The 22,072-nt window shown below is 46.9% G+C and overlaps 1 protein-coding gene and 1 long non-coding RNA gene across 4 annotated transcripts in view; one reads left to right on the top strand and one right to left on the bottom strand.

The window, feature by feature from the left end:
• Nucleotides 1-879: 879 nt before the first annotated feature.
• On the top strand, nucleotides 880-10,512 carry LOC123351231. 2 transcript variants are annotated; one of them, XR_006573962.1, is made up of 3 exons: nucleotides 880-1,493; nucleotides 3,887-4,026; nucleotides 10,382-10,512. It is a non-coding gene; the product is annotated as an uncharacterized LOC123351231 (long non-coding RNA). The 2 variants fall into 2 exon arrangements; XR_006573963.1 differs by lacking the exon at nucleotides 10,382-10,512 and adding an exon at nucleotides 4,074-4,143.
• The window catches only part of PPIL2 (peptidylprolyl isomerase like 2), a 136,502-nt gene continuing 122,381 nt past the window's right edge, over nucleotides 7,952-22,072 (bottom strand). For both annotated transcript variants that reach the window (XM_044990482.1, XM_044990483.1), the window contains exons 17-20: nucleotides 10,754-10,826; nucleotides 10,518-10,580; nucleotides 9,889-10,028; nucleotides 7,952-8,320 (exon numbers count right to left, since the gene is read on the bottom strand). In XM_044990482.1, coding sequence (XP_044846417.1) covers nucleotides 8,227-8,320; nucleotides 9,889-10,028; nucleotides 10,518-10,580; nucleotides 10,754-10,826 — 370 coding nt within the window. In that variant the 3' untranslated portion in view covers nucleotides 7,952-8,226. The remainder of the gene's footprint in view (nucleotides 8,321-9,888; nucleotides 10,029-10,517; nucleotides 10,581-10,753; nucleotides 10,827-22,072) is intronic.

Raw genomic sequence — 22,072 nt, 5'->3', positions numbered from 1 at the left:
CAGTTCCAAAACTTCCCTGCTCCTGCTCTGAGCTGCACCCAAGCTCTGCTTTGCTGTCCCTGAGTGAGGTGCTTTGGCTCCGGCTTCATACACAGTTCTAGCCTGTAGGCGGTTTCTGCTTATCTCAATCCCATGCTGCTGTTGTGTGGCTGAATGAGCAGGACTGAGAGAGCCCCAGTTTGAAAAACATCATGACAATTCATTTGACACGCATTCACTTAGGAATCTTGGCTGCTCTTAACTTTGCAAGTATTGGGGATAAGAGTGGAGATAAGAAATCTACAGTACAAAGTTCTAGACTCGTCTCAGACATAAAGCAGAGTTGGCTGGACTGAGATGATTCTGCTGCAATTGTCAATTCTAACCTGCACAAGGAAAATGAGACGTAAATGGCTCCTGAGCTGCAGTTTGCTAAACAGCAGGGAACTGAATGATATGTAAATTACATGCAAACTATGACTCCACGGCATACAGTGCTCTGTCCAATAGGATTTTATATCTATAGAAACAGGACTGGTTCAGCTGTGAGGTTTTGGTGTTTTGTTTGGAAGCAGAGGGTAGTTCTGGCCTCCTGTTCAGTTCAACAGAATAGAGATGACGGCCACGGAGTGCAGGGAGAGCAGAGCGCTCTACCTGCAGAATTAGCAAGGGAGTGGGCTGTATCAGCGGCTACAGAATGTTAATAGAACTAGGTAATCAGCAGCAGGTGGCTTAGGCAGCCGAGCGCTGGTGATTCTGGTTTTCACAGGAGCTAGGGCAAAGGTCCCTACATAATGTAGGTGGGTGGGACACACACAGTGTTTGCTCAGGCACTAGCTGCGGCTTCAATCAAGGTCTGACAGTGAACCAGCTTCTCTGCCCTTCGGCCTGCAGGTGCCTGAGGGGCCAGCAGCACAAAGAGGCAAACAGCCCCCTCTGTTAAACATGCACAGCTCCTCTGGCAGGGCGGGCTGGGGGGCTGCAACAGTTTGTGTAGGGCGGGTGCTGAGAGCTATTCAACCAAACTGTAAACCCTGTATATGATGGACCCCATTACAAGCCAGGGGGTGCAGCAGCACCCATGTACCATGAATAACCACTGAGCAAGGGCACAGGGCTCTGTCCTATTCCAACGCCATGAGGCTAGTAGATCCTAAACTGAAATGCTGCCACCTTAAACCAAAGGCCGTTCTTTCCTCCTAGTAAATCTGTACAGAACCAAGCCAGCTGCAGCTGCCATAAACCTTTCTAGCTACAGCCGCTACCTTGCTGTCCTTAAGTGTACACTGCTGAAGGCAGAAAAACTGCATTCATTCACACCAGCTCCTTCAAGCCATCTTGCTCCTGCAGCCAGCCCAGGGGAGTGGGCACTGTCTGCTGAGGGGAACCGCGTGTGCAAGTAGAAGCCGCTCTTTCCCCACTGACAAAGGGCAAAAAGCTTAACATGGTCTCCTGGGTGAAGTGACACTGCCTCCTTCCTGCCTCTGCCTCCGGCCAGCCTTCCACGCAAACAGGTGAGTCACTGCAGTGGGAATTGTGCTTCACTTAAAACCCAAATTATGTAAAGAGAGCTTTGGGGGAGTGGATTTTATAGCTGCTGAAGGGCTGCTGACCATTGTTTTTCCAAGAAAATCCACATCAAAGCACAGGGCAGGAGATCATTATGTAGGTGCCTGCAACCACTAACCTCAGTGCTGTTACAAGCTCTTGCTTGCGAGTTGTTCCCGGCCACTAACGGTAGAAGAGCAGCACGCAGCGTTCTGATAGGAGTTTCTCACGACCACCGCTCCGCCCTCTCAGGGGAGAGTAGGGTCACAAGTGAAAGGAGTTTAGCGTGCTCAGCCCAGTCCCTACCATCCGCAACACCAAACTAACACAGGATTTACAGGCATGGCAAGCCGGCTCCACTCACAAAGGGACCATCACAGAGCCCGAGGGGTGTGTGTGTTGGGGGGGAGTGGCAGAGCTAAGGGGAAGGGGGGCCACCCCAGTAGGTTTGTGTGTGGCATCTCTTTAAGCCATTAGATAGAACTGAAGGTGGCATCGCCCATGCCCCTGCCTGCCACCCCAGCTCTGCTACAGGGCGATGCTGCAGGTCAGGCTCGAGGTGCGCTGGCAGGGCCCACAGAACCTAACACGGGCTGAGGCTTTTCACAAGCACTAGAAAGGGGGTTTAGAAACGTCCTGGCTGCCTCCCTGCAGGGAGTGGGTTGGGCTGCCTGTCAGATGATTCAAGCAGAGGCTGTCAGGTGCTGCAGGAGGTTTCTTTTCTTAAGGTAATTGTGAGAGCAAAGTGCTTCTCCTGCCCCACGCAGGCAGCCTGGCTCCCAGGCTGTGTCTGGAGGAAGTAGGGAGCTGGAGGCACAGGCTGGGGGAGGGCCATGCCCCACTAAGGAAAGGGAGAGAAGCAGATGAAAACTGCTGCAACAGGACAGGTGGACATGCCTGGCTAGCCCAGCCACTCCTGTTCAGCTTTCGTGTGGGCCCGGCTAGTCCGCTCACATGGCAACTTGGCTTTGCACAAAGCTGCTCTGGGCCAAGGGTAAGATGCTGTGGAGCATCGACTAGACAAAGGAATAGGCGGGGGGTGGGGGGTGGGCAGGGGGGCGGGTGAGAGAAGAGCCCAACTTTTCACACTTCTGGCCTGACTGAGCTGCCTGTCGGCCCAAGTCAAGGGACTCCACAAATAACGCAAGGGGAAAGGCTGGCAGGGAGTCGGGAAGGAAGGATGCGGAGAAGAATAAACCCATCACACCTGAAAGACACACGCTTTGACCACCGTAGTTCCGTGTTTGAGAGCATCAGAGAAATAAGCATCCAAAGATACCGAGGTGCTCAGAATTGCTCCTACTGATTTGTGCCACAGGGGCTCTGGGGACATCAAAACATTGTTTCTTTGTGGCACATCTTGGGCCCCTCCCCCTCTCTACTACTTGCTAGATTCAGTGATTTCTGGTCTTGATCCGCAGCAAAGGCCACCCCATTGACTTGTGAGTGCGCCGTAACTGCAGGATTGCACCCCCATCAGAGACAGGCCATACAGATGCTTAACTCTCTCCTTTGTCAAAAGTTCAGTAGGAACACAGTGTTAGCGCAGTCAGTGCCTAGAGCTGTGTCAGGCGGAAGGGAAGGGACGGCCGTTGTGCTCTGAATTGTCTTAGGTTTGTGTGTGTTTAACTCAGACATTTTTACAGCGAATTTCACACTGGCAAAAGATGTGGGCCTGCCGGTGCTGGAGCGTGACTCCCTCTGTTTAACCACAAAGCAAGAGCCGTCCCGGCAGTGGCAATGCAAGGTTCTTCTCATCCTAACCTCGACCTGGGGTGCATGTGTCACCTGTATGGGAGGGGGGAGAATCGCTTGGTGCCAGGGGCCCAATTCATTATTTGGCCTGATTGCCAAGGGAGCAGCTAAGTGTTCATTTCTCTTAACTGGGATGGTGGCTTTTGTTCAGGGAGATCCTGGAATTCATTTTAGGCCACAGAACAGCTATTGGCTAGGAACGCCACTCGGGCCAGTGCGAATGTGAACCCGCTTTGTTCACACAGCGGTTTGACAGTGCCTGGCAGCAGTTTAGCTTAAGTCAACTGGGAACAGGTTTAAAGCAGAGGAAGCTACTTGCCCACCCAAGTAAGTGGCTTGCACCTATTTACATGTTCTTAGAGCTGGTTTAAGTTACACCAGGGCACCTTTCTCCTACAGATAAGACCTCAGTAATGACTGCACTGGGCTGATTTCAAGCCACACACACAGGTGGAGAGCTCCAACTCCCCAATAATCCCCAGCCCCCCTTAATGTTGTTTGCATGCAATATGACAGAGTGGTCTATGCCTGCCCATCCTATTGCTTCATACCTCTGATTTGTAAGCTGCCTCCTCACTGAACGATTGTTCATTGTATTGGTCAGGTACTTCATTGTGCCACTCGATGGAGGCTATTTCGGCAAGTTGCTCAATGAACTGTTACTACAGTGCTGCCGTGAAATCATACCCGAAGCACAGAACTTTCTCTCTAGGATTGCAAGTGCCACCACAAAGCAGCAGAGAGGTACAGTACAGAGTACAGCAGAGAGTACAGCAGAGTACAGCAGAGAGGTACAGTATTATCTCTCACACTCACTTAGGCATGTCTTACACCTAGTCTATTTAAATAACCCCATGCATTCCCCCCCCCACCCCACCCCCCCGTGTATTTAGTACAAAGGTAAAGAACAACAGAGGTGGTCACCGCATAACAGTACCCGGGCCAGTGAAAGCACCCAGAGGAAGAACAGAGAGAGAACAGACATAATGGGGCCGTACAATCAGAGTAGCAGACAGTCCCCGCTTCACAGAGCTTACAGTCTAAACCAGTGGGTCTTAACCTTCACTGCAGCCTGCACCCCTTTGGCTCTCAAAATATGTTCTCGCCCCCTTACCAAAAATCCTTGAAGTAGGTCAGTTCTTTAAACCTAGAGATATTTTTTGTTTGTATATTACAGTAATCACTAAAAAATGGTTCATGTTAATAAATACGTAGTTTGATGAAACAAAAGAGCTGTACTTATGTGCCTGTGCTTAATTTGTGTTTTCGATGATTTACCTTCTAAAAAAATCTGGCATGTCTCGCACCCCCCCAAAGAACATCGTGCACCCCAGGTTAAAAGCCACTGGTCTAAACAGACAAAGGACATAAATCCTGCAATGTTTTACTCTTATCTAAAATGAAACCCAGCCTTTGCTTTGAACCCAATTTCCAGTCTGAGGATCTGTCCACCATCTCCAATGTTGGTTTACTTGTAGTTGTTACCTGAAGTTCAGGCTCTGTGTTTGCTATAATTTGAACTAACAGCACATATCCAGCCAGCCACTGAGCAAATTGCCCGTGTCACTGTGTTGCAAACTGAAGTTTTTTTAACTCTAATGCATAAGTGGTGCTTGCTGTGACTGAAGTGTCGTGGGTGAAGACTGCCTGCCAACAGCCAATCTAATTCTCAAACTTTTATCCTCCTATTTTTGCATTTGTGTTGAGGAGTTTAAAAAGACACAGCTACGGTGAACTCTTGCAAAATGTATAAAAATGCCAGCCTGTAATGGAACTGAAAGATACGCAGAGAAACCAGGTATGACAAGATTTGTGAGCTTTGCAACCACATATATATTACAACGGTTATTAAACAGGAGAGCTCAGCAAAGATTTGCCAGGAAAAAGCGCTAGAAATTTCAGTAATACACAAAGAAAGTCAGTTTCAGGGAAATGCCACAATGTTTCCTGTGCCAAGATTTGGACACATGTTTATTCTGTTCAAACTTACACACTGCAAACTATTTTAAAACAAAAAAAAAAAATCCCCATTCTTTTCAAGCTAGTTTGAACTTCCTATAATTTACAGAAAGTCATAATCATATCCGAAAGAGTTCAAAGTCTTTATAGTCAGATCTGCTAAAGTATGGATGAATCATTTCCTTGTACTTTGTAATGCCATAGTCCTAGAAAATATTTGAATAAGAGCAGTCACAACGGCAAGTGTTCAAAAGGAAATAAAAGCTTTTAATGAAAATATTTCACCAAAAGTTCCTAGCTGGAATTCTGTATAAATGCAGAGTTCTTTTAAAACAAGACACTGTTACTAGAAATGCATTATTTACAAATCTGATTGCAAAAGCATGACTCAGCTCCTGAGATGGAGTAAGGAGGGGATTCCTGCTGATTCAAAATGTCGAAGGAGCAGTGGAAAAGAACTGTTCTGTAGGACCAGTACCTCACTGGGCCACGAGGATGGGAACAAACAGAGGATGTAGAATATTAGGATGTTAAGGTTAAATGCGATGGGCTGATACAAGTCTCTTCTTCCTAAAATCTTTAGTTTGGAAACACCTTAATGTGTGTGTGCCCAGCTCCTCTGGGTAATTGATACATGTGGGGCTGATTCTGGAAGGGATTTAAGCAGCTGAGGTGAACAGGTGCGGGATGTGCATGCCCCTGGATATCACATTGTCCTAATGAGGGGTCTCTAGTTGGACACTGTAACCAGGAGGTATCGGATGGACGTGATTTCTGGGACTGTTGAAAGCAGGGCTCTCTCTCGCCTAGGAGAGCAGAACTCAGTCCTGTTACTCTGCGATGACAAGGACAGGTTTCAAAACTAAATCTACATTGCTGCTTCTTACTAGTCACTTGCCCCAACTGGAGGCTACCCATCAGCACTGGTGATAAGATCGGGCTTCTGAACTGGTCCCATCAGTGCCCCACTGCCGAAGGGCCAGAAGGGGACACGTGTTTCAGTGGCTACCAAGAGAGAGCAATAAATGGGCCAATATGGTGGCTTAACTGCTCTGCAGTGCCAAGTGGAGGCTCTGGATCAGGCTGCCAGTCCTGAACAGCTGCTTCCCAGGCTGTGGCAGGGTTTGGTTAGCTGCAGACACAGCTGGTTCAGGCCCATGGATTTATGCTGATTGCATTAGCGAGCAGTACGGCTAGGCTCCAGAGGCAGTCCTTGGGCGGAATAAGGGTGGCTGCACATGGGCTCAAAAGGGAACGGAGGTGGCGAGAGGACAAGAAGTGGCACCCTGGGGTTCCAGCAAAGAGCTGGGGGAAAGAGAAGACTAAAGCAAGGGGTACAGCATCATCACTGATTTCCACCAACTCACTCAGCCGGCAGGGACCTGTCTCATCTGGAAGCGACTCCCTGAAAAAGGAGCTCGCTCACCACCACGCCTGTTCCTGAGCTCCTGTCCCGACAGGAGATGATTCTGCTTAATCTGCCGAGCAGCGAAGCAGACAAAGAGGCCCTAGATCAGGGGTCTCAAACACGCGGCCCGCGGGCCGCATGCGGCCCGCGGAGCTCTTCCCTGCGGCCCGCGGAGCTCCCCCACCAGGGCCGGCTCTAGAGTGGGGAGCCCAGAGCCTTTTAACTCCCAGCCGCGGCTGGGAATCAGAAGGCTCCGAGCTGCCCGCCGCGGCGGGGAGCCCAGAGCCTTTTAACTCCCAGCCGCGGCTGGGAATCGGAAGGCTCCGAGTTGCCCGCCGCGGCGGGGAGCCCAGAGCCTTTTATCTCCCAGCCGCGGCTGGGAATCGGAAGGCTCCGAGCTGCCCGCGGCGGCGGGGACCACAGAGCCTTTTAACTCCCAGCCGCGGCTGGGAATCGGAACGCTCCGAGCAGCCCGCCGCGGCTGGGAGCCCAGAGCCTTTTAACTCCCAGCCGCGGCTGGGAATCGGAAGGCTCCGAGCTGCCCGCGGCGGCGGGGAGCCCAGAGCCTTTTAACTCCCAGCCGCGGCTGGGTATCGGAAGGCTCCGAGCTGCCCGCGGCGGCGGGGAGCCCAGAGCCTTTTAACTCCCAGCCGCGGCTGGGAATCAGAAGGCTCCGAGCTGCCCGCCGCGGCGGGGAGCCCAGAGCCTTTTAACTCCCAGCCGCGGCTGGGAATCAGAAGGCTCCGAGCTGCCCGCGGCGGCGGGGAGCCCAGAGCCTTTTAACTCCCAGCCGCGGCAGGCTCCGAGCTGCCCGCGGTGGCGGGGAGCCCAGAGCCTTTTAACTCCCAGCCGCGGCTGGGAATCAGAAGGCTCCGAGCTGCCCCCCGCGGCGGGGAGCCCAGAGCCCTTTAACTCCCAGCCGCGGCTGGGAATCAGAAGGCTCCGAGCTGCCCCCCGCGGCGGGGAGCCCAGAGCCCTTTAACTCCCAGCCGCGGCTGGGAATCAGAAGGCTCCGAGCTGCCCGCAGCGGCTGGGAATCAGAGGGCTCCTGGCGCTTCCCGCCGCCAAACAGCTGTTGGTGGTGCTTAGCACTTTCCAGGAGGGAGGGGGGAGGAGCGGGGAGCCGCGCACTTAGGGGAGGAGGTGGAGAAGAGATAGGGCAGGGGCGGAGCCTCATGGAAGGGGTGGATTGGGGGTGGGGCCAGGGGCAGCAAGGGGGCGTGTCAGTGATGCGGCCCTCGGGCCAATGCACTCGTCCTCATGCGGCCCTCGGGGTCATTTGAGTTTGAGACCCCTGCCCTAGATAATCAACAGTCTGAAAGAGCAGTGGGGGTGCCCACTCCACGGCTGTAAAACCCAGCATAACCCAGGGCTTCGAGGAAGATGCAGTTGGAGGAATGTAGCTCTCTAGAGAACAAAGCTGCATTAAGGAGCTTTAACAAAGCAGTGATTTTCTTCCCCACTAGAAGGGTGGGCCAGTGCTTTCCCTCCCCAGGACAGCCTGCCTTTCAGGCCCCTTGGGGTTGGTGGAAGGCTCTTTTTTGCTGTTCTGCTCCAGTGACAGGCTCTCCACTCTGCTACCAGGAACTGAAGTCCCCAAAGCCTGTGCTCCTTTTCTCTTTCTTCACAGCTGCACTGGTTGAAGGCCCCTCATCATCTGCTGTTCGTTTTCTGCAGCCAAAATGAAAACAAATATCAGTGACTGCTAATGTTAGCTGGATTCCTTTCCCTTCCAAGTGTGATTTAGAATGGAGCTAGCCTGTCACATACAAATTAGAGAGACGCTTTGGCTGCAGCACTGAGATGTGGTTTGCCGGGGGTTGAAGATGCAGGGTTTTGGTCCAGCTCATTAAAGAGAGAGGGGCCACTTAAAATGTTGGGAATGGTTCCAGGTTTCGATTTTGAACACTCCCGAAATGTGGAAGGGATGGCGGGGGTTTGAAGCTATGGCTTTGGTTCGGGCCCAGCACATAGGAACACAGGCAAATCGGAAAGCATGAGCCTGTTTGCTCACCTTCCTATGGAGTGCTTAATGCTTTTAAAAGCAAAAGGGTTTTGCAGTTAGCTGGGCACAGTGCAAGAAGTGGGGGGCTGTGTGACATTTCCCACCCCTCCCAGTGCTGCCAAATGCATGATCCAGACCAACAGCAGCCCGTGCTGCTATTCCTGGCATCTCTCGAGCAGAGCCTATGAATCATGCAGAATTTTACTTGATTGCCAAGTCCCATGAGGTGGCCAATAGGGATCAGACGGAAACCACCAAAGGTGTCATTGGAGACCAGTGTCACACATCTTACAGAGAAAACTGCAGGGATGAAAGCCATTGGAAAAAAACCTCAGGGAACCGGTTGGCCCACTCAGCATAGACTATTAATCTTGCAAAATTTCCTACATGTTTCTATAGTAACCACAGCGGAGCAGGAAAGCAATTTTAAGTTCAACCGAATTTCAACACAATTTTAAAACAGAGGTGAACAGCAGCATGTTCTAGCTAAACTTCTAAAAGACCCAAATGATTAACAATGTACATGTGCTGGCTAAACTTACAGGACACATTTTCAACTGAATGGGCACCAAAATCTCCCAACTGCACAGGCATACAGGCCTGTCAGCAGCCGAGGTCTGTACATACAAACACGTGCTTTTGTGTACACTACGATGCGAGAGCCACATTTGTGGGAGGATTTGGTAGAAGGCTGTTCAAAACTTGGCAGTACAAATTCTTTTTAATTTTCCAAAATAGTTGAAAAGCTGGGCCAGGGTTTGGCGCTCGCCTCTGGAAAGCTAAACTACCAACAGTACAAGGTGTGTGCAGGGAAATGGTGCTTTAGGAGTTCTCAGTAACAGTGCAGAAGGGGAAACTCAGGAGACTGAATTCAGGTCCTGTCCAGGAAGTGATGGACAGGTTCCTCCACAGAGATGATAAAAGTGTTTGTAAACACACACACACACACACACACACACCCACGCTGTTAATGATCAGCTGTGGCTTTTACATTGAGCCTTTAAAAGAAATGTTTGCTGTTTTTATCCTTAAAACAATAGGGCCAGACACTGACTGCTGTGATTGGTACACGAATGTTCCTAGCAAGGTCCATCGGCATCAAACAAACGGCTGGTAAGTGACAGTGTCTCCCATACAACACGGAGCCGTAGCGCTAGTGCCAGAGAGGAAAGGGGAGTTCCCCGAGCAAGACAGCACAAACACTGAACAAAGCACAGTTGTGCAAGGGACTTACGCTGCAGCCATATTAATATACTTCCCAATGCCCGGCCGGTAAGTTTTGGGAGCCTGGCTCTCTTTCTTTGGCAGGACAGCCTTAGTCTTGGTTTTGGATGCTTCCTCCTCTTGTCGGGCCTTTTCTCTCTCTGCAGAGATCTGAGAGAAATGAGTATTAGAAGAATATGTTACAAGAGATTAGTTCAAAGAAAAGGCGACTGTGTCCAAGCGCTGTGTAGTGGCAAAGCACTATGCAATACCTCGCTGCCATGACTTACAGTGCATGCTTGGCTAACAGTGCCTCAAGGAATGAATGGTCGATGGCCATCACTCCACTGCAAGTGATAGGCAACTGCCATTAGGAAGGCAGAGGTAACACTGGGGGACATGGGGGAACCTTTATAAGTCTGGTGTATTACTCTCCAAACTACTATCCACTCCAACACTAGCATGTTTCTAGCAAACGAGACAGCCTCAGATTGCAGCTGTTCAATCTTTGCTTGTAAACACAGGTGTAATCACCCCAGGGGAAGACAAGAGAGGCACGCAACATGGGACGAGTACCAATTCCCAGAGAAGCAGACGGGGCTACAGATTAAAGTTAAATATTTCTTTGCAAACCTATCCAACAGATGATTTCCTCCTCACCTGAGCATCTGCCTCTTCATACGGATCAACAAAAACAGTTATTGATTTAATTCGTATTTCCTCCTGGAAACAAAAAATTAAAATTAAAAAGGTACCAGAAGCTGCTAATTGAGTTGGTTTCATTTTCCTGAAGGTAACTTTTAAAAATAAGCAGTAACAGGCTGCATTGCATTCAGAGGACACACACACACACTCCCTTTGTTTGGTAACCCTTTTGGTTTACGTTTAAGTAGTACCTTGGGACGATCTGTTTTTGGATCGCTGTCCACATTCTCCATAGCTGTCAGAGCCTCAAAACCACCAACCACTCTAAAACAGAAGAAAGGACTTAATTTCCAGCTGTACCAATGGAACATTAACCACTCGTTCTGGAGGGTGATGCAGCAGGAGTTTCCCCTCAGCTTGAAAAGAGACAAATCCACACTACATGCGCTTAGCACTCCGAACAGCTGACAGATGTATAGCAGCCCAGGCAATGAGTGTCCCAACATGGCCATGTGGGCCAAAGCAAAGGTTTTAAAAACAAGAACATTCTTAAAGGAAGGAGATAAAATCAACACACTGGCAAGTCATTTGAGGTCTGTTAATATAGTGACAAACCCCCTAAAATAGTAGTTGGGAACAAAGGACTTAATACTGGTTTGTCACAAATTATAACCTACCGCAGCAAACTGGTTTTGCTAGAAGCAAGATAATTTCTTCTAGCATTATTAGGCACTTTCACTCTAACAACCACCCCTGAATCTTTATAAATCACGAATAATAAAGGCCTCATCCAGCAAGGGACATAACTACACACTTGGCTTTAAACACTTGAGTATTCCTGTTGAATTCACTGGAACTGCTCATGTGCTAGAAGTTAAACATGTGCTTAAGTGTTTTTCTGGATTGGGGCCAAAGTGCAAGAGGTAAAATAATTCAATAGAAGGGTCCGAATTCAGTCATCGGGAGGTTTTGATGGAAGAGGAGGAGTTAGTTGCCCTGTGCACCCAGAAGCCTCCTGCTGAGGAATTTTAGCAGTGTCAAATCACCTGTACCAATTCTTCACTCAGTGCTGGAAAGGGGACAGACACTGCAAGGATGAAATAAAACTCCAGGTGTAGCGATATTTTCTCAGTACCCAATTTATGGCTGGCTGATTTAAGTGCTGATCTTTCACTACGGTGAAGTACACGACGTGCACACATTTAACAAGTCAGACTTGATGATATCTGATCAGAATAAAAAGACTTCAATTTGTGAAGGCCAAATGCTGGATCAGTATGAATTAAAACGAGGGTCACTGTGAAAATGATGTGACTTTGGATTCTACCATAAAAGTCCTCTAGAATCAGCAATGTTGTTGTTAAAACTGATATTCAGAAGTGTGATAACACAGGACTTGAATACAATGGAGGTAATTCTGAGTCTAAATGGAGGGAGATATCTGCAGTGAGGAATAGCTGGGAGACCTGCAGAGAATTAATCTCAACTCTTTCATTTGGGGGAAATCTGACCAAAAAAAGCACTTAGTACAGACAATAGACCCAAATTAAGTCTGTCTCAAAAGCAAGTAATAAAGTAACAGACCAATATAGGTACAAATACTTTTGCAGAAAGAAAAAGGTGTTTAAGAAAGAAACATTTCACTGTTATTCTAAAATCTGAAAAGCTCTATAAAAAGATGGCATAATGACTCCATTAAAGAGATGCTCTTATGGAGTTATACCCTATAGGCACAAGAACACCTTAGCAATGTACTAGGAGCAGTGTTATAATGAAAACCAGAACGTTTCACACTGATTGGAGTGTTCCCTCCAAATCTAATGCTCTATTGTGTTCCCTTAAATTACAGTTCCTGCATGGAAACACTGCCAGATCAGGCAGGGTCACACTGAAGCTTTTACAATGTCAAGCTGAGCTGGAGAGCAGAGGTTTACCAGGGTCTCTTTTTCAGTCCATATATAAAAATCTGGGGCCCATTTCAGTACTGGTGTTCTCTGCTCGGATAACTGGGTGTACTTGTTAACTTTACAGGTGCAATTTTGGAGGTCACTTTAAATCTCACAAGCTGTTAGAAAATAACATCACACGAGTATTCTTTGTACTGTGCTTAGCTAAGTATCCTTCCTCTGACTTCAGTGGGCATTGGATCAGTATGCTATATATACAAGGGTTTGTTAATGCTGCCTATAGCTGCTTCACTCAGAACTCTTATGGCTGTTTAGCTTTAAATGTTACAGACTTCCCTTTGTGCTGATGTGTTTTCTCTTCGGAAGGAAAAAGTTAGTCTAGCTACCTCTCCATGTGGACAGAGGGAACATTTTTGGTAACAAGGCATTTGGGGACGGACGGACACACAGACACATCATAAATTTGTCATCCATGTGAAAACAGCAACAATAAATAAGGAACAAAACTGCTTCGGTAAAAAATAATTTACTTGGTTTTGTTCTTTGCTTTGGGCTAATTAAAAAAGCTTCTGAATCAAAAATATGGGAGGGCTTCTGTAAAAAATATCTGATAGGAATTCTGGTTTTCGCAGGGATGGAACTTTTTAAGTAACTGTCACTCAGAAAACTGAACCATGTTATAGATTTAAGGCAGCTTTATGACAATTATTGGGATTTTAAAAAACACTTAAGAATTAAGTCCAAATTCCTGTATAGCTTGCATTAATTCTGTGCTTGGGCAGGCAAAATGAGAGTTCAGTTCACTAATGAAAATCACCATGTAACACAGGCAAAACCACATGTCTCCTTATATAATTCTCTTTTTTTCATATCATGGATTCTCGATTATAACCTCTAACACACCAGGCATTAGCCTAACCCCTTCAGATGAGAATGCCTCAATCAATAAGCAAATAGTATTAAAAAGTACTTTGGTGTATTACTATTCATTACATATTGGTGACATATTACATGCTATAATTTCCGCGTCCTTGCAGGCCTTTGACAGATATTCAGCTCTAACCAGTTCTAACAAGACTGGAAATTATTTGGGACAGCAACAGGCCTTTCTTCATGCTGATATTATCACACTGTTTTTCAAAGAAGTCACTACCTCTTAGGGCAATTAAAATGGTTGAAATACTGTTTGGTGATGAAAGAACTGTATAGCAAGCTGACAGCTTAGTATTTACATTGTTCATACACTTCTTGTAAGGGTTACATGAATAAAATGCAATTGACCAAAACCAACTTTGTTTGTACTATGGGGATTCTGAGGAGCAAATGTTTTTTCCCCATCTAAGGCCTTGTCTACACACAAACACTGTACCACTTTGGCTATACCAGTGGAGGTAAAGCAGGACAGCCCCCCTAGTGTGGACCCAGTTATATCACTATAAATGTGCTTATAGCACCATAGCTTAGTCCCATATAGAAAGAGAAATAAGTTATACTGGTATAAAGTACCTTTATACTGTTATAACTGCATCCACACTACTATTGGTACAACTATCCAAAAATAATCACATCCCTAACTTACAGTTTAACTCATACAAAAACTGTGGGTAGACCAGGTACAAAGGGACAAACAAGACAGACCCAGCCAGACAGAAAACGACAAAATTATCCAAGCCAAAATAATTTCTAAATATTTGCAGCACAATCTTGCTACAATTATTAATTTTGTTGCTGCTGCACCGCTTTACAAAATCTCTCAGTTTCAATCCTCAAGGGTCTTATCTATATTTTACAGTTAGATCCCAGCTTCACATGGATGTTAAACAAGAAAGAAATATTTATGCAGGCTGGAGAAGTCTCAGGTTTTTTTTTTTTTTTTTTAAACTCTAGGTAGCACACAGGGGAAATCTTCCCAGAGTTCCACAGAGTTTCCAAAACCCTGCACACACTTTTGAGAGTTTATAGCAGAAACCCAATTTTCATCTCCTCCTCCAGGCTGATATCACAGATTCACTTATTATGCTGAAAATTAAACCAAACTCTAAAGATATGTGCTCTGTATTTTTAATTGCCCCTGAAGCAAACATGATTTGATACAGGAAGATTTTCTAACCAGTCGTTCCATCCATTATCTTCTTGTGTTTTCATGGTAGTTCAGAAGCAGCCAGATAGCTGAGCACTGGAAATCTCAATGAAATATTCCCTTACCCCAAGGCTAGACCTCCTACAATATTAATATATTTTGCTGGTATTTATGGATCTTCATCTTTTGACAAGATGAATGAAAAGTGATTAGAAATTTTCTGTTGCCAGTTCTTTTTCAAAGTCTGAGGGCCATTTCTAATGCAACTAGTTTAGACCCCATACATGATCTACTTTTACATATTTATCACGGTGGGGGGGCAGAGGAGGGGGGGGGGAGATGAGAGACTGTACTCCAGAATCCAAATAGCCTCAAGGGTTTTGTTCTTTTTCAGAGATCCATCACCCTGTTGCCCCAAAATTATCCTTATGTAGAACCTATAATATTTTGAAATCTGCTACCATTTTTGTTATTAACTAGTGTTGTTAAAGTCTGACGTGAAATAACGACGTCTACCTGGCCTGGGACAGATTTCCAGACTTCAGACACAAGTAGGGCTCAATACTGCCTACACTTACTAAAGAAGGGTGGTTGTGTAGTAAAGATGCTAGATTGGGATGCAGGAGATCTTGGCTCAGTTCCCTGCCACAGACTTCCTGTTTGACCTCAGGCATGTCACTTACTCTCACTCTGCCTCAGCTCTCTGTCTGTAAAATGGGGGTGACCCATCCTCTCTCACCCCCCACCCCACCCCGCTCTATCTTGTCTACTTCCATTGTAAACTCTAGGGCAGGGACAGTCTATTACTTTGTGTTTGTACGTTGTCAAGAACAATGAGGCCCTGATTTTGGTTTGGGTCTCTGGCTGTTACCATAATAGCAATAATAAAAATACTCATTACTGTGAGTACTCATAATAATAAGCACTACATTCAGTAGTAAGAATTTACCTGACTGGACCCTTGAACTGTATCCTTTGTTTCATATGATTGTGTAGCTAGAAAACAACATGCGAGAATGTTACCACAGAGGCAGTGGTGGGACCACTAATTAACTAGGTGCTCCAGGACTGATGGTGCTGGTGCAGGAGAGAGATGAAAGCTGAAAGACTAAACAGTGGAGCATAAAGGGAAAAATTGTGAAATGGACAAGAAGGACTGGATCAATGAACCTTCTGAAGCCTCCTTTGGGTTGGGGAACACTGAAAAAAGCTTGCTTTGATCCTAGCACCAAAAACGAATCTACATGTTACCATTGGGTCAGGAGAAGAGAGGCCTGACTGCTGAAATCTGAAAGGCCCCAGCAATTATTTGTAGTGTGTAGCAGCTAGAGGCTTAGTCGGGAACCAGGCCCCATTGTGCCGGGTGCTGTACACAGACAGTGCTCGCCAGACCTTGCAGTTTAACAGGTCAGGCTCTAGGTTTATAAAAATGTCTTTCTGGGTCAGTCATAGGAGGCGTATGATCCAGGCCTTAGTTTACCATCATCAAAACATTTTTGTTTAAAATGCTCACAAAGACTTTTGCTTCGTTAACCTAGTGCCTATGTTAGGGGGTTTTCCTATTGCTTTTACTCTTCATTGCTGACACCGTTCGTTTCATACTGAGTGGCATTGCAGTGCTTTGGCAGAACTTTCATTGGATTTGCATTCAGTAATGAGGACACTAGTCTCTATTTGCTGTTTCTAAAATCATTAGCGAAATTAACAATTTACAGCTAGTTCCTAGTGACAGTGAATGTGGCTGACCAAGGGAGAGGTGGTGTTGGATGAATTTTTCCTTATGAACCAAGTTGCAGATCCTTAGCTGGTGTAAACTGCCATCTAAGGGAGCTTCCCAGCCTTTTTGCATATGTGGCTATGGAGTTACACTGTTATCTGCTAGGCTACTGGGTTCAGCACTGTGGCTCTTCATTTCTGCAGATATCCATGGACCACTTCTGTGGATAGCAGCGTGGATGTGGATACAAATTTTGTATCCGCGCAGGGCTGACAGTAAGAGTGGGTGGGCAGCTGGGAGGAACCACGGCACAGATCCTCCACCTGCCCTGGGAGAGGGGCTTGGAGGGCAGGGACACTGGGCGGGGGGCTGCTTGGGCCCCACACCCAGGGCAGGTGGAGGGTTCCCTGTGGCTCCCCACAGCTGCCCAGCTGGCTCTTACCGTGGCCGGGCTGTGGCAGGGGGGTGGGGGGAGAAGGGCCAGGGGCTGCTAGGGTACCCAGCCCAGGACAGGTGGAGGGTCCACCACAGCTCCCCATAGCTGCCAGTGCGTCTCTTCCCGACCCAGCTCCGGCCGGGGAGGGGGGCAGCTCGGAGCTGCAGCCCGGCCATAGTAAGAGCCAGGTGGGCAGCCACAGCAGACCCTCCACCCGCCCTGCGTGGGGGGCTGGAGCAGCCCCCGGGCAGCTCCACAGGTCTCCTCCTTCCCCCTAGCCAGCCCAACATGGAGCCCAACAGGGGAGCCATGGCAGATCCTCCACCTACCTGCGGGGCGGGGGGAAGGCTGAGAGCAGCCCCCAGCAGTGTCCCTGCCCGGCCAAGGGCAGGTGGAGGGTCTGCAACTCCACGCGGGCTCCCTATGCAGTTCTCCCCAATTGGACTCCGGCGTTCCGCAGATAATTTTTGAGGATCGCGGATTGGATGCGAATAAACCTTTGTGCATCCCGCAGGGCTCTAGACATCAGCTTTGTGCATCCACACAGGGCTCTAGACATCAGCTTTGTCCTAGAGGCAAGACTTTGAATTTTCGGGGTGGGGGGAAGGGGGCCATTCAATCCCAGCTTCTTCAAACACTGCCTTGCTAATCAACTAGCTCCCAATGCCTGAAACGTTCAGCTTTCCCCTCTCCCTAGCAGCCCTAGGGAGAATGGGGCAGGGTTCCACACTCCACATGTAAGAGGCAGGGAAACGGGCAGAACAGATAGGCAGACTAAGAGACACAACGTGTCTGGTTTCCCCCCCCCCATGGATGCGCTGGTAAGGAGGGCACCCCCCAGGCAGAAAGCATTAATGGGTTTGGGAAAAAATGTGCAGGTAATTCTGCATTTTTCTCAGTAAAAGGTATTACAATCCCAAGGGGAGATCTAAAAGCCTGGGTCATGCCATACTGGGTAGAAATGGTGAATTTCACGCGAATCAGAACTCTGCGGGTCTGTCTACACTGCGATAAAAACCCCACTGCACCGAGTTCCAGAGCCTGGGTCAGCTGACCCAAGCTTTCAGGGCTCAGACTGTGGGACTAAAAATAGCAGTGTAGATGTGCGGGCCCAGGCTGGAGCACAGACTCTGAGACCTTTCCTCCTTGAGAGAGCTCAGAGCCCGGGGTCAAGCCTGAACCCAAACGTCTACACTGCAGTTTTACAGCCCAGCAGCCCAAACCCAGGTCAGCTGACCCGGGCTAGCCACGGCTGTGCCATGGGTCTTTTATTGCAGTGCAGCCAGACCCTAATGGCTCGACAGCTGGTTGCAGAGGGTTAAATATCCCAACTGAACTTCAAACGATGATATTTAAAGGGATTTTGCTGACTCTCCCCTTATCTGCCTAACCGAATAAATGAATGCCTGAAAGAAACAAGGATACAGAATAGGCACTGCTTGTGCAATACAGCCTTCATTATATATAGGTTCATTGACTCAAACTTTAAGGCTTGAATGGATTAGATCTTTATTAGTAAATGATGGTAAACATCGATTTCACCGAACACACAAACCCATGAAAAAAATATTTCCTTTGATGATCTAAATTTACAGACAGGCAAAGAAAGAAAAACTGTGCTTAAGAACTTATCTTGATTTACTTTACATATTTTGATGTGTGATGTTCACAACTGTGTGTTTTAATGGTTATAAAGGTTTAACTCTGAATCTCAATGTCTACTGTCATAAAATAATTATTATTGTCTGACCACTCCATAATTTCCCGCAACTGTGAACATTTAAATCAATAATGGGAAAAAATGCTTAAAAATGAACACTGATATCAGCCAAAATTATAACAATATAAAAATGTGGTTCCCCCCCCCGTTCTACTACACAAATCCTGGGCATAAATTGCATCACTTGCAAAGGAACAAACTCATTGAACCTATATATGGAAAAGCTCACAAGAATGCCAGGATAGGATGCAACCCTCCAACAGAGGCAGATTGGATATTAAATTAATACTCTACTTATTTCACCCACCAGGGTAAAATCTGTTTCAAGAATAAATCCCTGAAACTCTGTACAGGAATCTTTGTACAACAGTTACATTACAATAAAAAAAACAAATGCCACAAATTCAGACCAACATCCTGTCTTACCCTTTAATGTCATAAGTACACTATACAAATGCAATTGATCATTCCGCATTCAATATCGGTTATGCTAAATTTAGAAGGTGGCAGAGCAGTGGAAGTGGTGAAGGTGAAAATAGGTTTAATGTTTTCCACCCAGACTGGCCCTTAAAGGTACCTCTTACTTAAATTATAGGGTGTTATTCATGATTTGTCCTGAATTGACCTAGTCAGCTTCTGTGACACCCATGAAAACAGATCTGTTCAAAGGATACCCTATAACAGAAATGAAGGTGCCTTCAAGTCATTGTACAAATTTATATTAGGACAACTGGGATAACTGAAAAATTCTCTCTATATTTCCAACACACACATGAAGATGCTCATTTCTCAGGGTAACTACCTATTTACCTCAGCAAAAAGAAAAAAGTCAACAACAGTTTGTTTTATTTTCCGTGGAGAATGATAAATACTATGTTGCATTTGAGTATAGAAAACAGACAGGAATGTTTAGGTTTGCTTCAGTTACCATAGTATAACATCAGAAATGCACCCGTACCTCCTTCAAGATGGACATTTCTATTTTCTTGAAAACTAGACTGACTCTGGCACTGGACATTTTTACATCTCTGAGAGCTCTAGGTTTTATTTAAAAATCCACCTTTTTTGGGTTGGTTCTAAATGGGGCAGCCAAGCATCCTAAATGCAGTCATCTTTGCATGACACTTTGTAGTACTCAACTCAGTCAAAACTTTTACTGTAACCAAAATTAATCACCATGAGCCAAATCATTACTACATGAACCAAAGTGAAGCACATAGACCGGGGTAGGCAACCTATGGCAAAGGCAGCTGATTTTCAGTGGCACTCACACTGCCCGGGTCCTGGCCAGCAGTCCGGGGGGCTCTGTATTTTAATTTAATTTTAAATGAAGCTTCTTAAACATTTTCAAAACCTTATTTACTTTACATACAACAATAGTTTAGTTATACATTATAGACTTGTAGAAAGAGACCTTCTAAAACATTAAAATGTATTACTGGCACGCGAAACCTTCAATGAGAGTGAATAAATGAAGACTTGGCACACCCCTTCTGAAAGATTGCCGACCCCGACATAGACCAAGCTTTGCTAATTTACATATGCCAACCTACCAGATAAGCAGATTTCATTTAGCAAGCCTCAAACTACCAGCTTCACTGCTACATTGTTTAGTGCTGTCCCTAAAAGAAACCCCATAAGCTTCAAAAACCCTAAGAAACGGGCTTCCAAATATCACATGCAAGTCCTCTGTTTAAAAACCAAACCAAACCAGCAAGTTAATTTATTTCTCTTTTCTAATATGACTTAGCACCTTCACTGGCATTCACACATCTTTGTGTACTGTGTAGTTTTCTCACTTTTGTTTTGCTGAATTATATGAATTAAACCTCATGCAGTGCAGTGGATGGCACAGGTCCAAAATGATACAGTTTGCTGCTCAGAAGACAATGCTGGAATGTGTCTGGAATTTGTAATGAGAAACAAAAACACTTACCAGGATGAAACATTTTTATTTGGGGAAAATAATTTTACCCTCAAGTTCATGTTTATAAAAACAAAGTGCACCTATTTTTATATATCTGCGCAGTGCGTGCATGTTAGATAGCTCATGTGTGTTTGTGTACAGGCGTATATATTAGATGGATCTCGTGTGGGTGTGTCTGCTGACACTGAGTAGACTTTTGAGCCTGTTAACACGAGTGAGACCGAAACAGCTCAACCCATCCAAGGACTTAATCTAGAAGCCCAGACAGTGAAGCCCTGATGATGCTGTAGCCCCTGACCTAAACAAACTGCCAGTGGAGTGACAGATGCTAATTCACTGGACCCACTTCTCTGTTTTCCTCTGTCCCCAGGGGCTGCTGCATGCGCACCTGTAGTGCACAATGGTTTGGGCCCCCTACATAGATTCACTACATCCTGCTCCCTTCCTCACTCCTGCAAAAATTTCTCTGTTCCTGGAGCCCTCCCAAGCTGAAACGGGGCAGGATTTGCTGCTTAGAAACTTGGCCGTGAAGAGCTTTGCTCCTTAATGGGCTTTGATTTCAACTATAGATGATGTGATTAGTTACAGAGCGGTAACAAATAGGATACATTATTATTCAGCAATATACCCAAATGTTTAGCTAGAGTCGCACAGTTCAGGGCAACTGCACCTGTACTCCCCCTCTATGATCCACCAAGGGCACCCACTCGTACTCCCAGCAGTTCCCTCTCTTAGGCAGAGACATGCATCTCTCTCCCTCCAGACCGGTTTCCTGCCTACCCTGAGTCCCCCAGCAAATCAGACTGCCTAAGCAGGCCGGCTTTGCCTTTCTTCTCAGAGACTATACACAGTGTAATCGCCCACAGTTTTAAGGTCCCACACAGCTTTGCCTAAGCAAGCACATTTATTCTTAAAGTGAACGTATTCCATAGAAAACATTAAAACAACAACAGAAACTACACACATGCTAATAAGCTTACCAGAGATCGGGGCGGCTCCAGGCACCAGCACGCCAAGTGCGTGCCTGGGGCGGCAAGCCATGGGGGGCGCTCTGCCAGTCGCCACGAGGGCGGCAGGCAGGTTGCCTTCGGCGGCATGCCTGCGGAGGGTCCGCTGGTCCCGCGGCTTCGGTGGACCTCCCGCAGGCGTGCTGCCGAAGCCGGGGACCTCCTGGAGGCAAGCTGCCGAAGGCAGCCTGCCTGCCGTGCTTGGGGCGGCAAAATACCTAGAGCCGCCCCTGCCAGAGATCACCCCAACTCCAATGAGGGCTCTGGTAGGAATCAGTCCTGCAAACCCTATCAAAGGGTTTTGCTGTGGTCACAGGTTCGTAACAGTTGTTTGTTCAGAACAAGCACCATGAAGCTGTGAGCCACTCCTTTATACAGTCTGGATCTTTGATCTGCAGACCACGAATAGGTAATCAGCCAGGCAATGATCCCCTACTCCTCAGGGAGGAGCTTCAAAAGGCTGGGTCTTTGCATAACTAGGGGTGGTAATTTGCATTCTCCTCCCCCAAGTATTTCCTAGGAACTTCACTTAACTTTGTCTGTCACGTTGTTTAAAATAATCCTTTGCAGTTCACAACACTCCCCAAGGCTGACATTGGCCATGTCTCCCCGCAAGAGCAGTGACATATAACCCCACCATAATACATAAACTTTGCATTTATAATGCAATGGACTCCAAATATACTTACACTTAATTCCGTAAAGTTTGTCCAGGGTATCCCAAGACATTGCCATAGCTATCACACAACAGCCTAGCGCTCTGAAATAATACAATT

Source organism: Mauremys mutica, chromosome 16 (genome assembly GCF_020497125.1).
Source record: "Mauremys mutica isolate MM-2020 ecotype Southern chromosome 16, ASM2049712v1, whole genome shotgun sequence".
NCBI lineage: Eukaryota > Metazoa > Chordata > Testudines > Geoemydidae > Mauremys > Mauremys mutica.
Note: the sequence above shows the minus strand (reverse complement) of the source record. Positions and strands in the feature narration are given on the sequence as shown.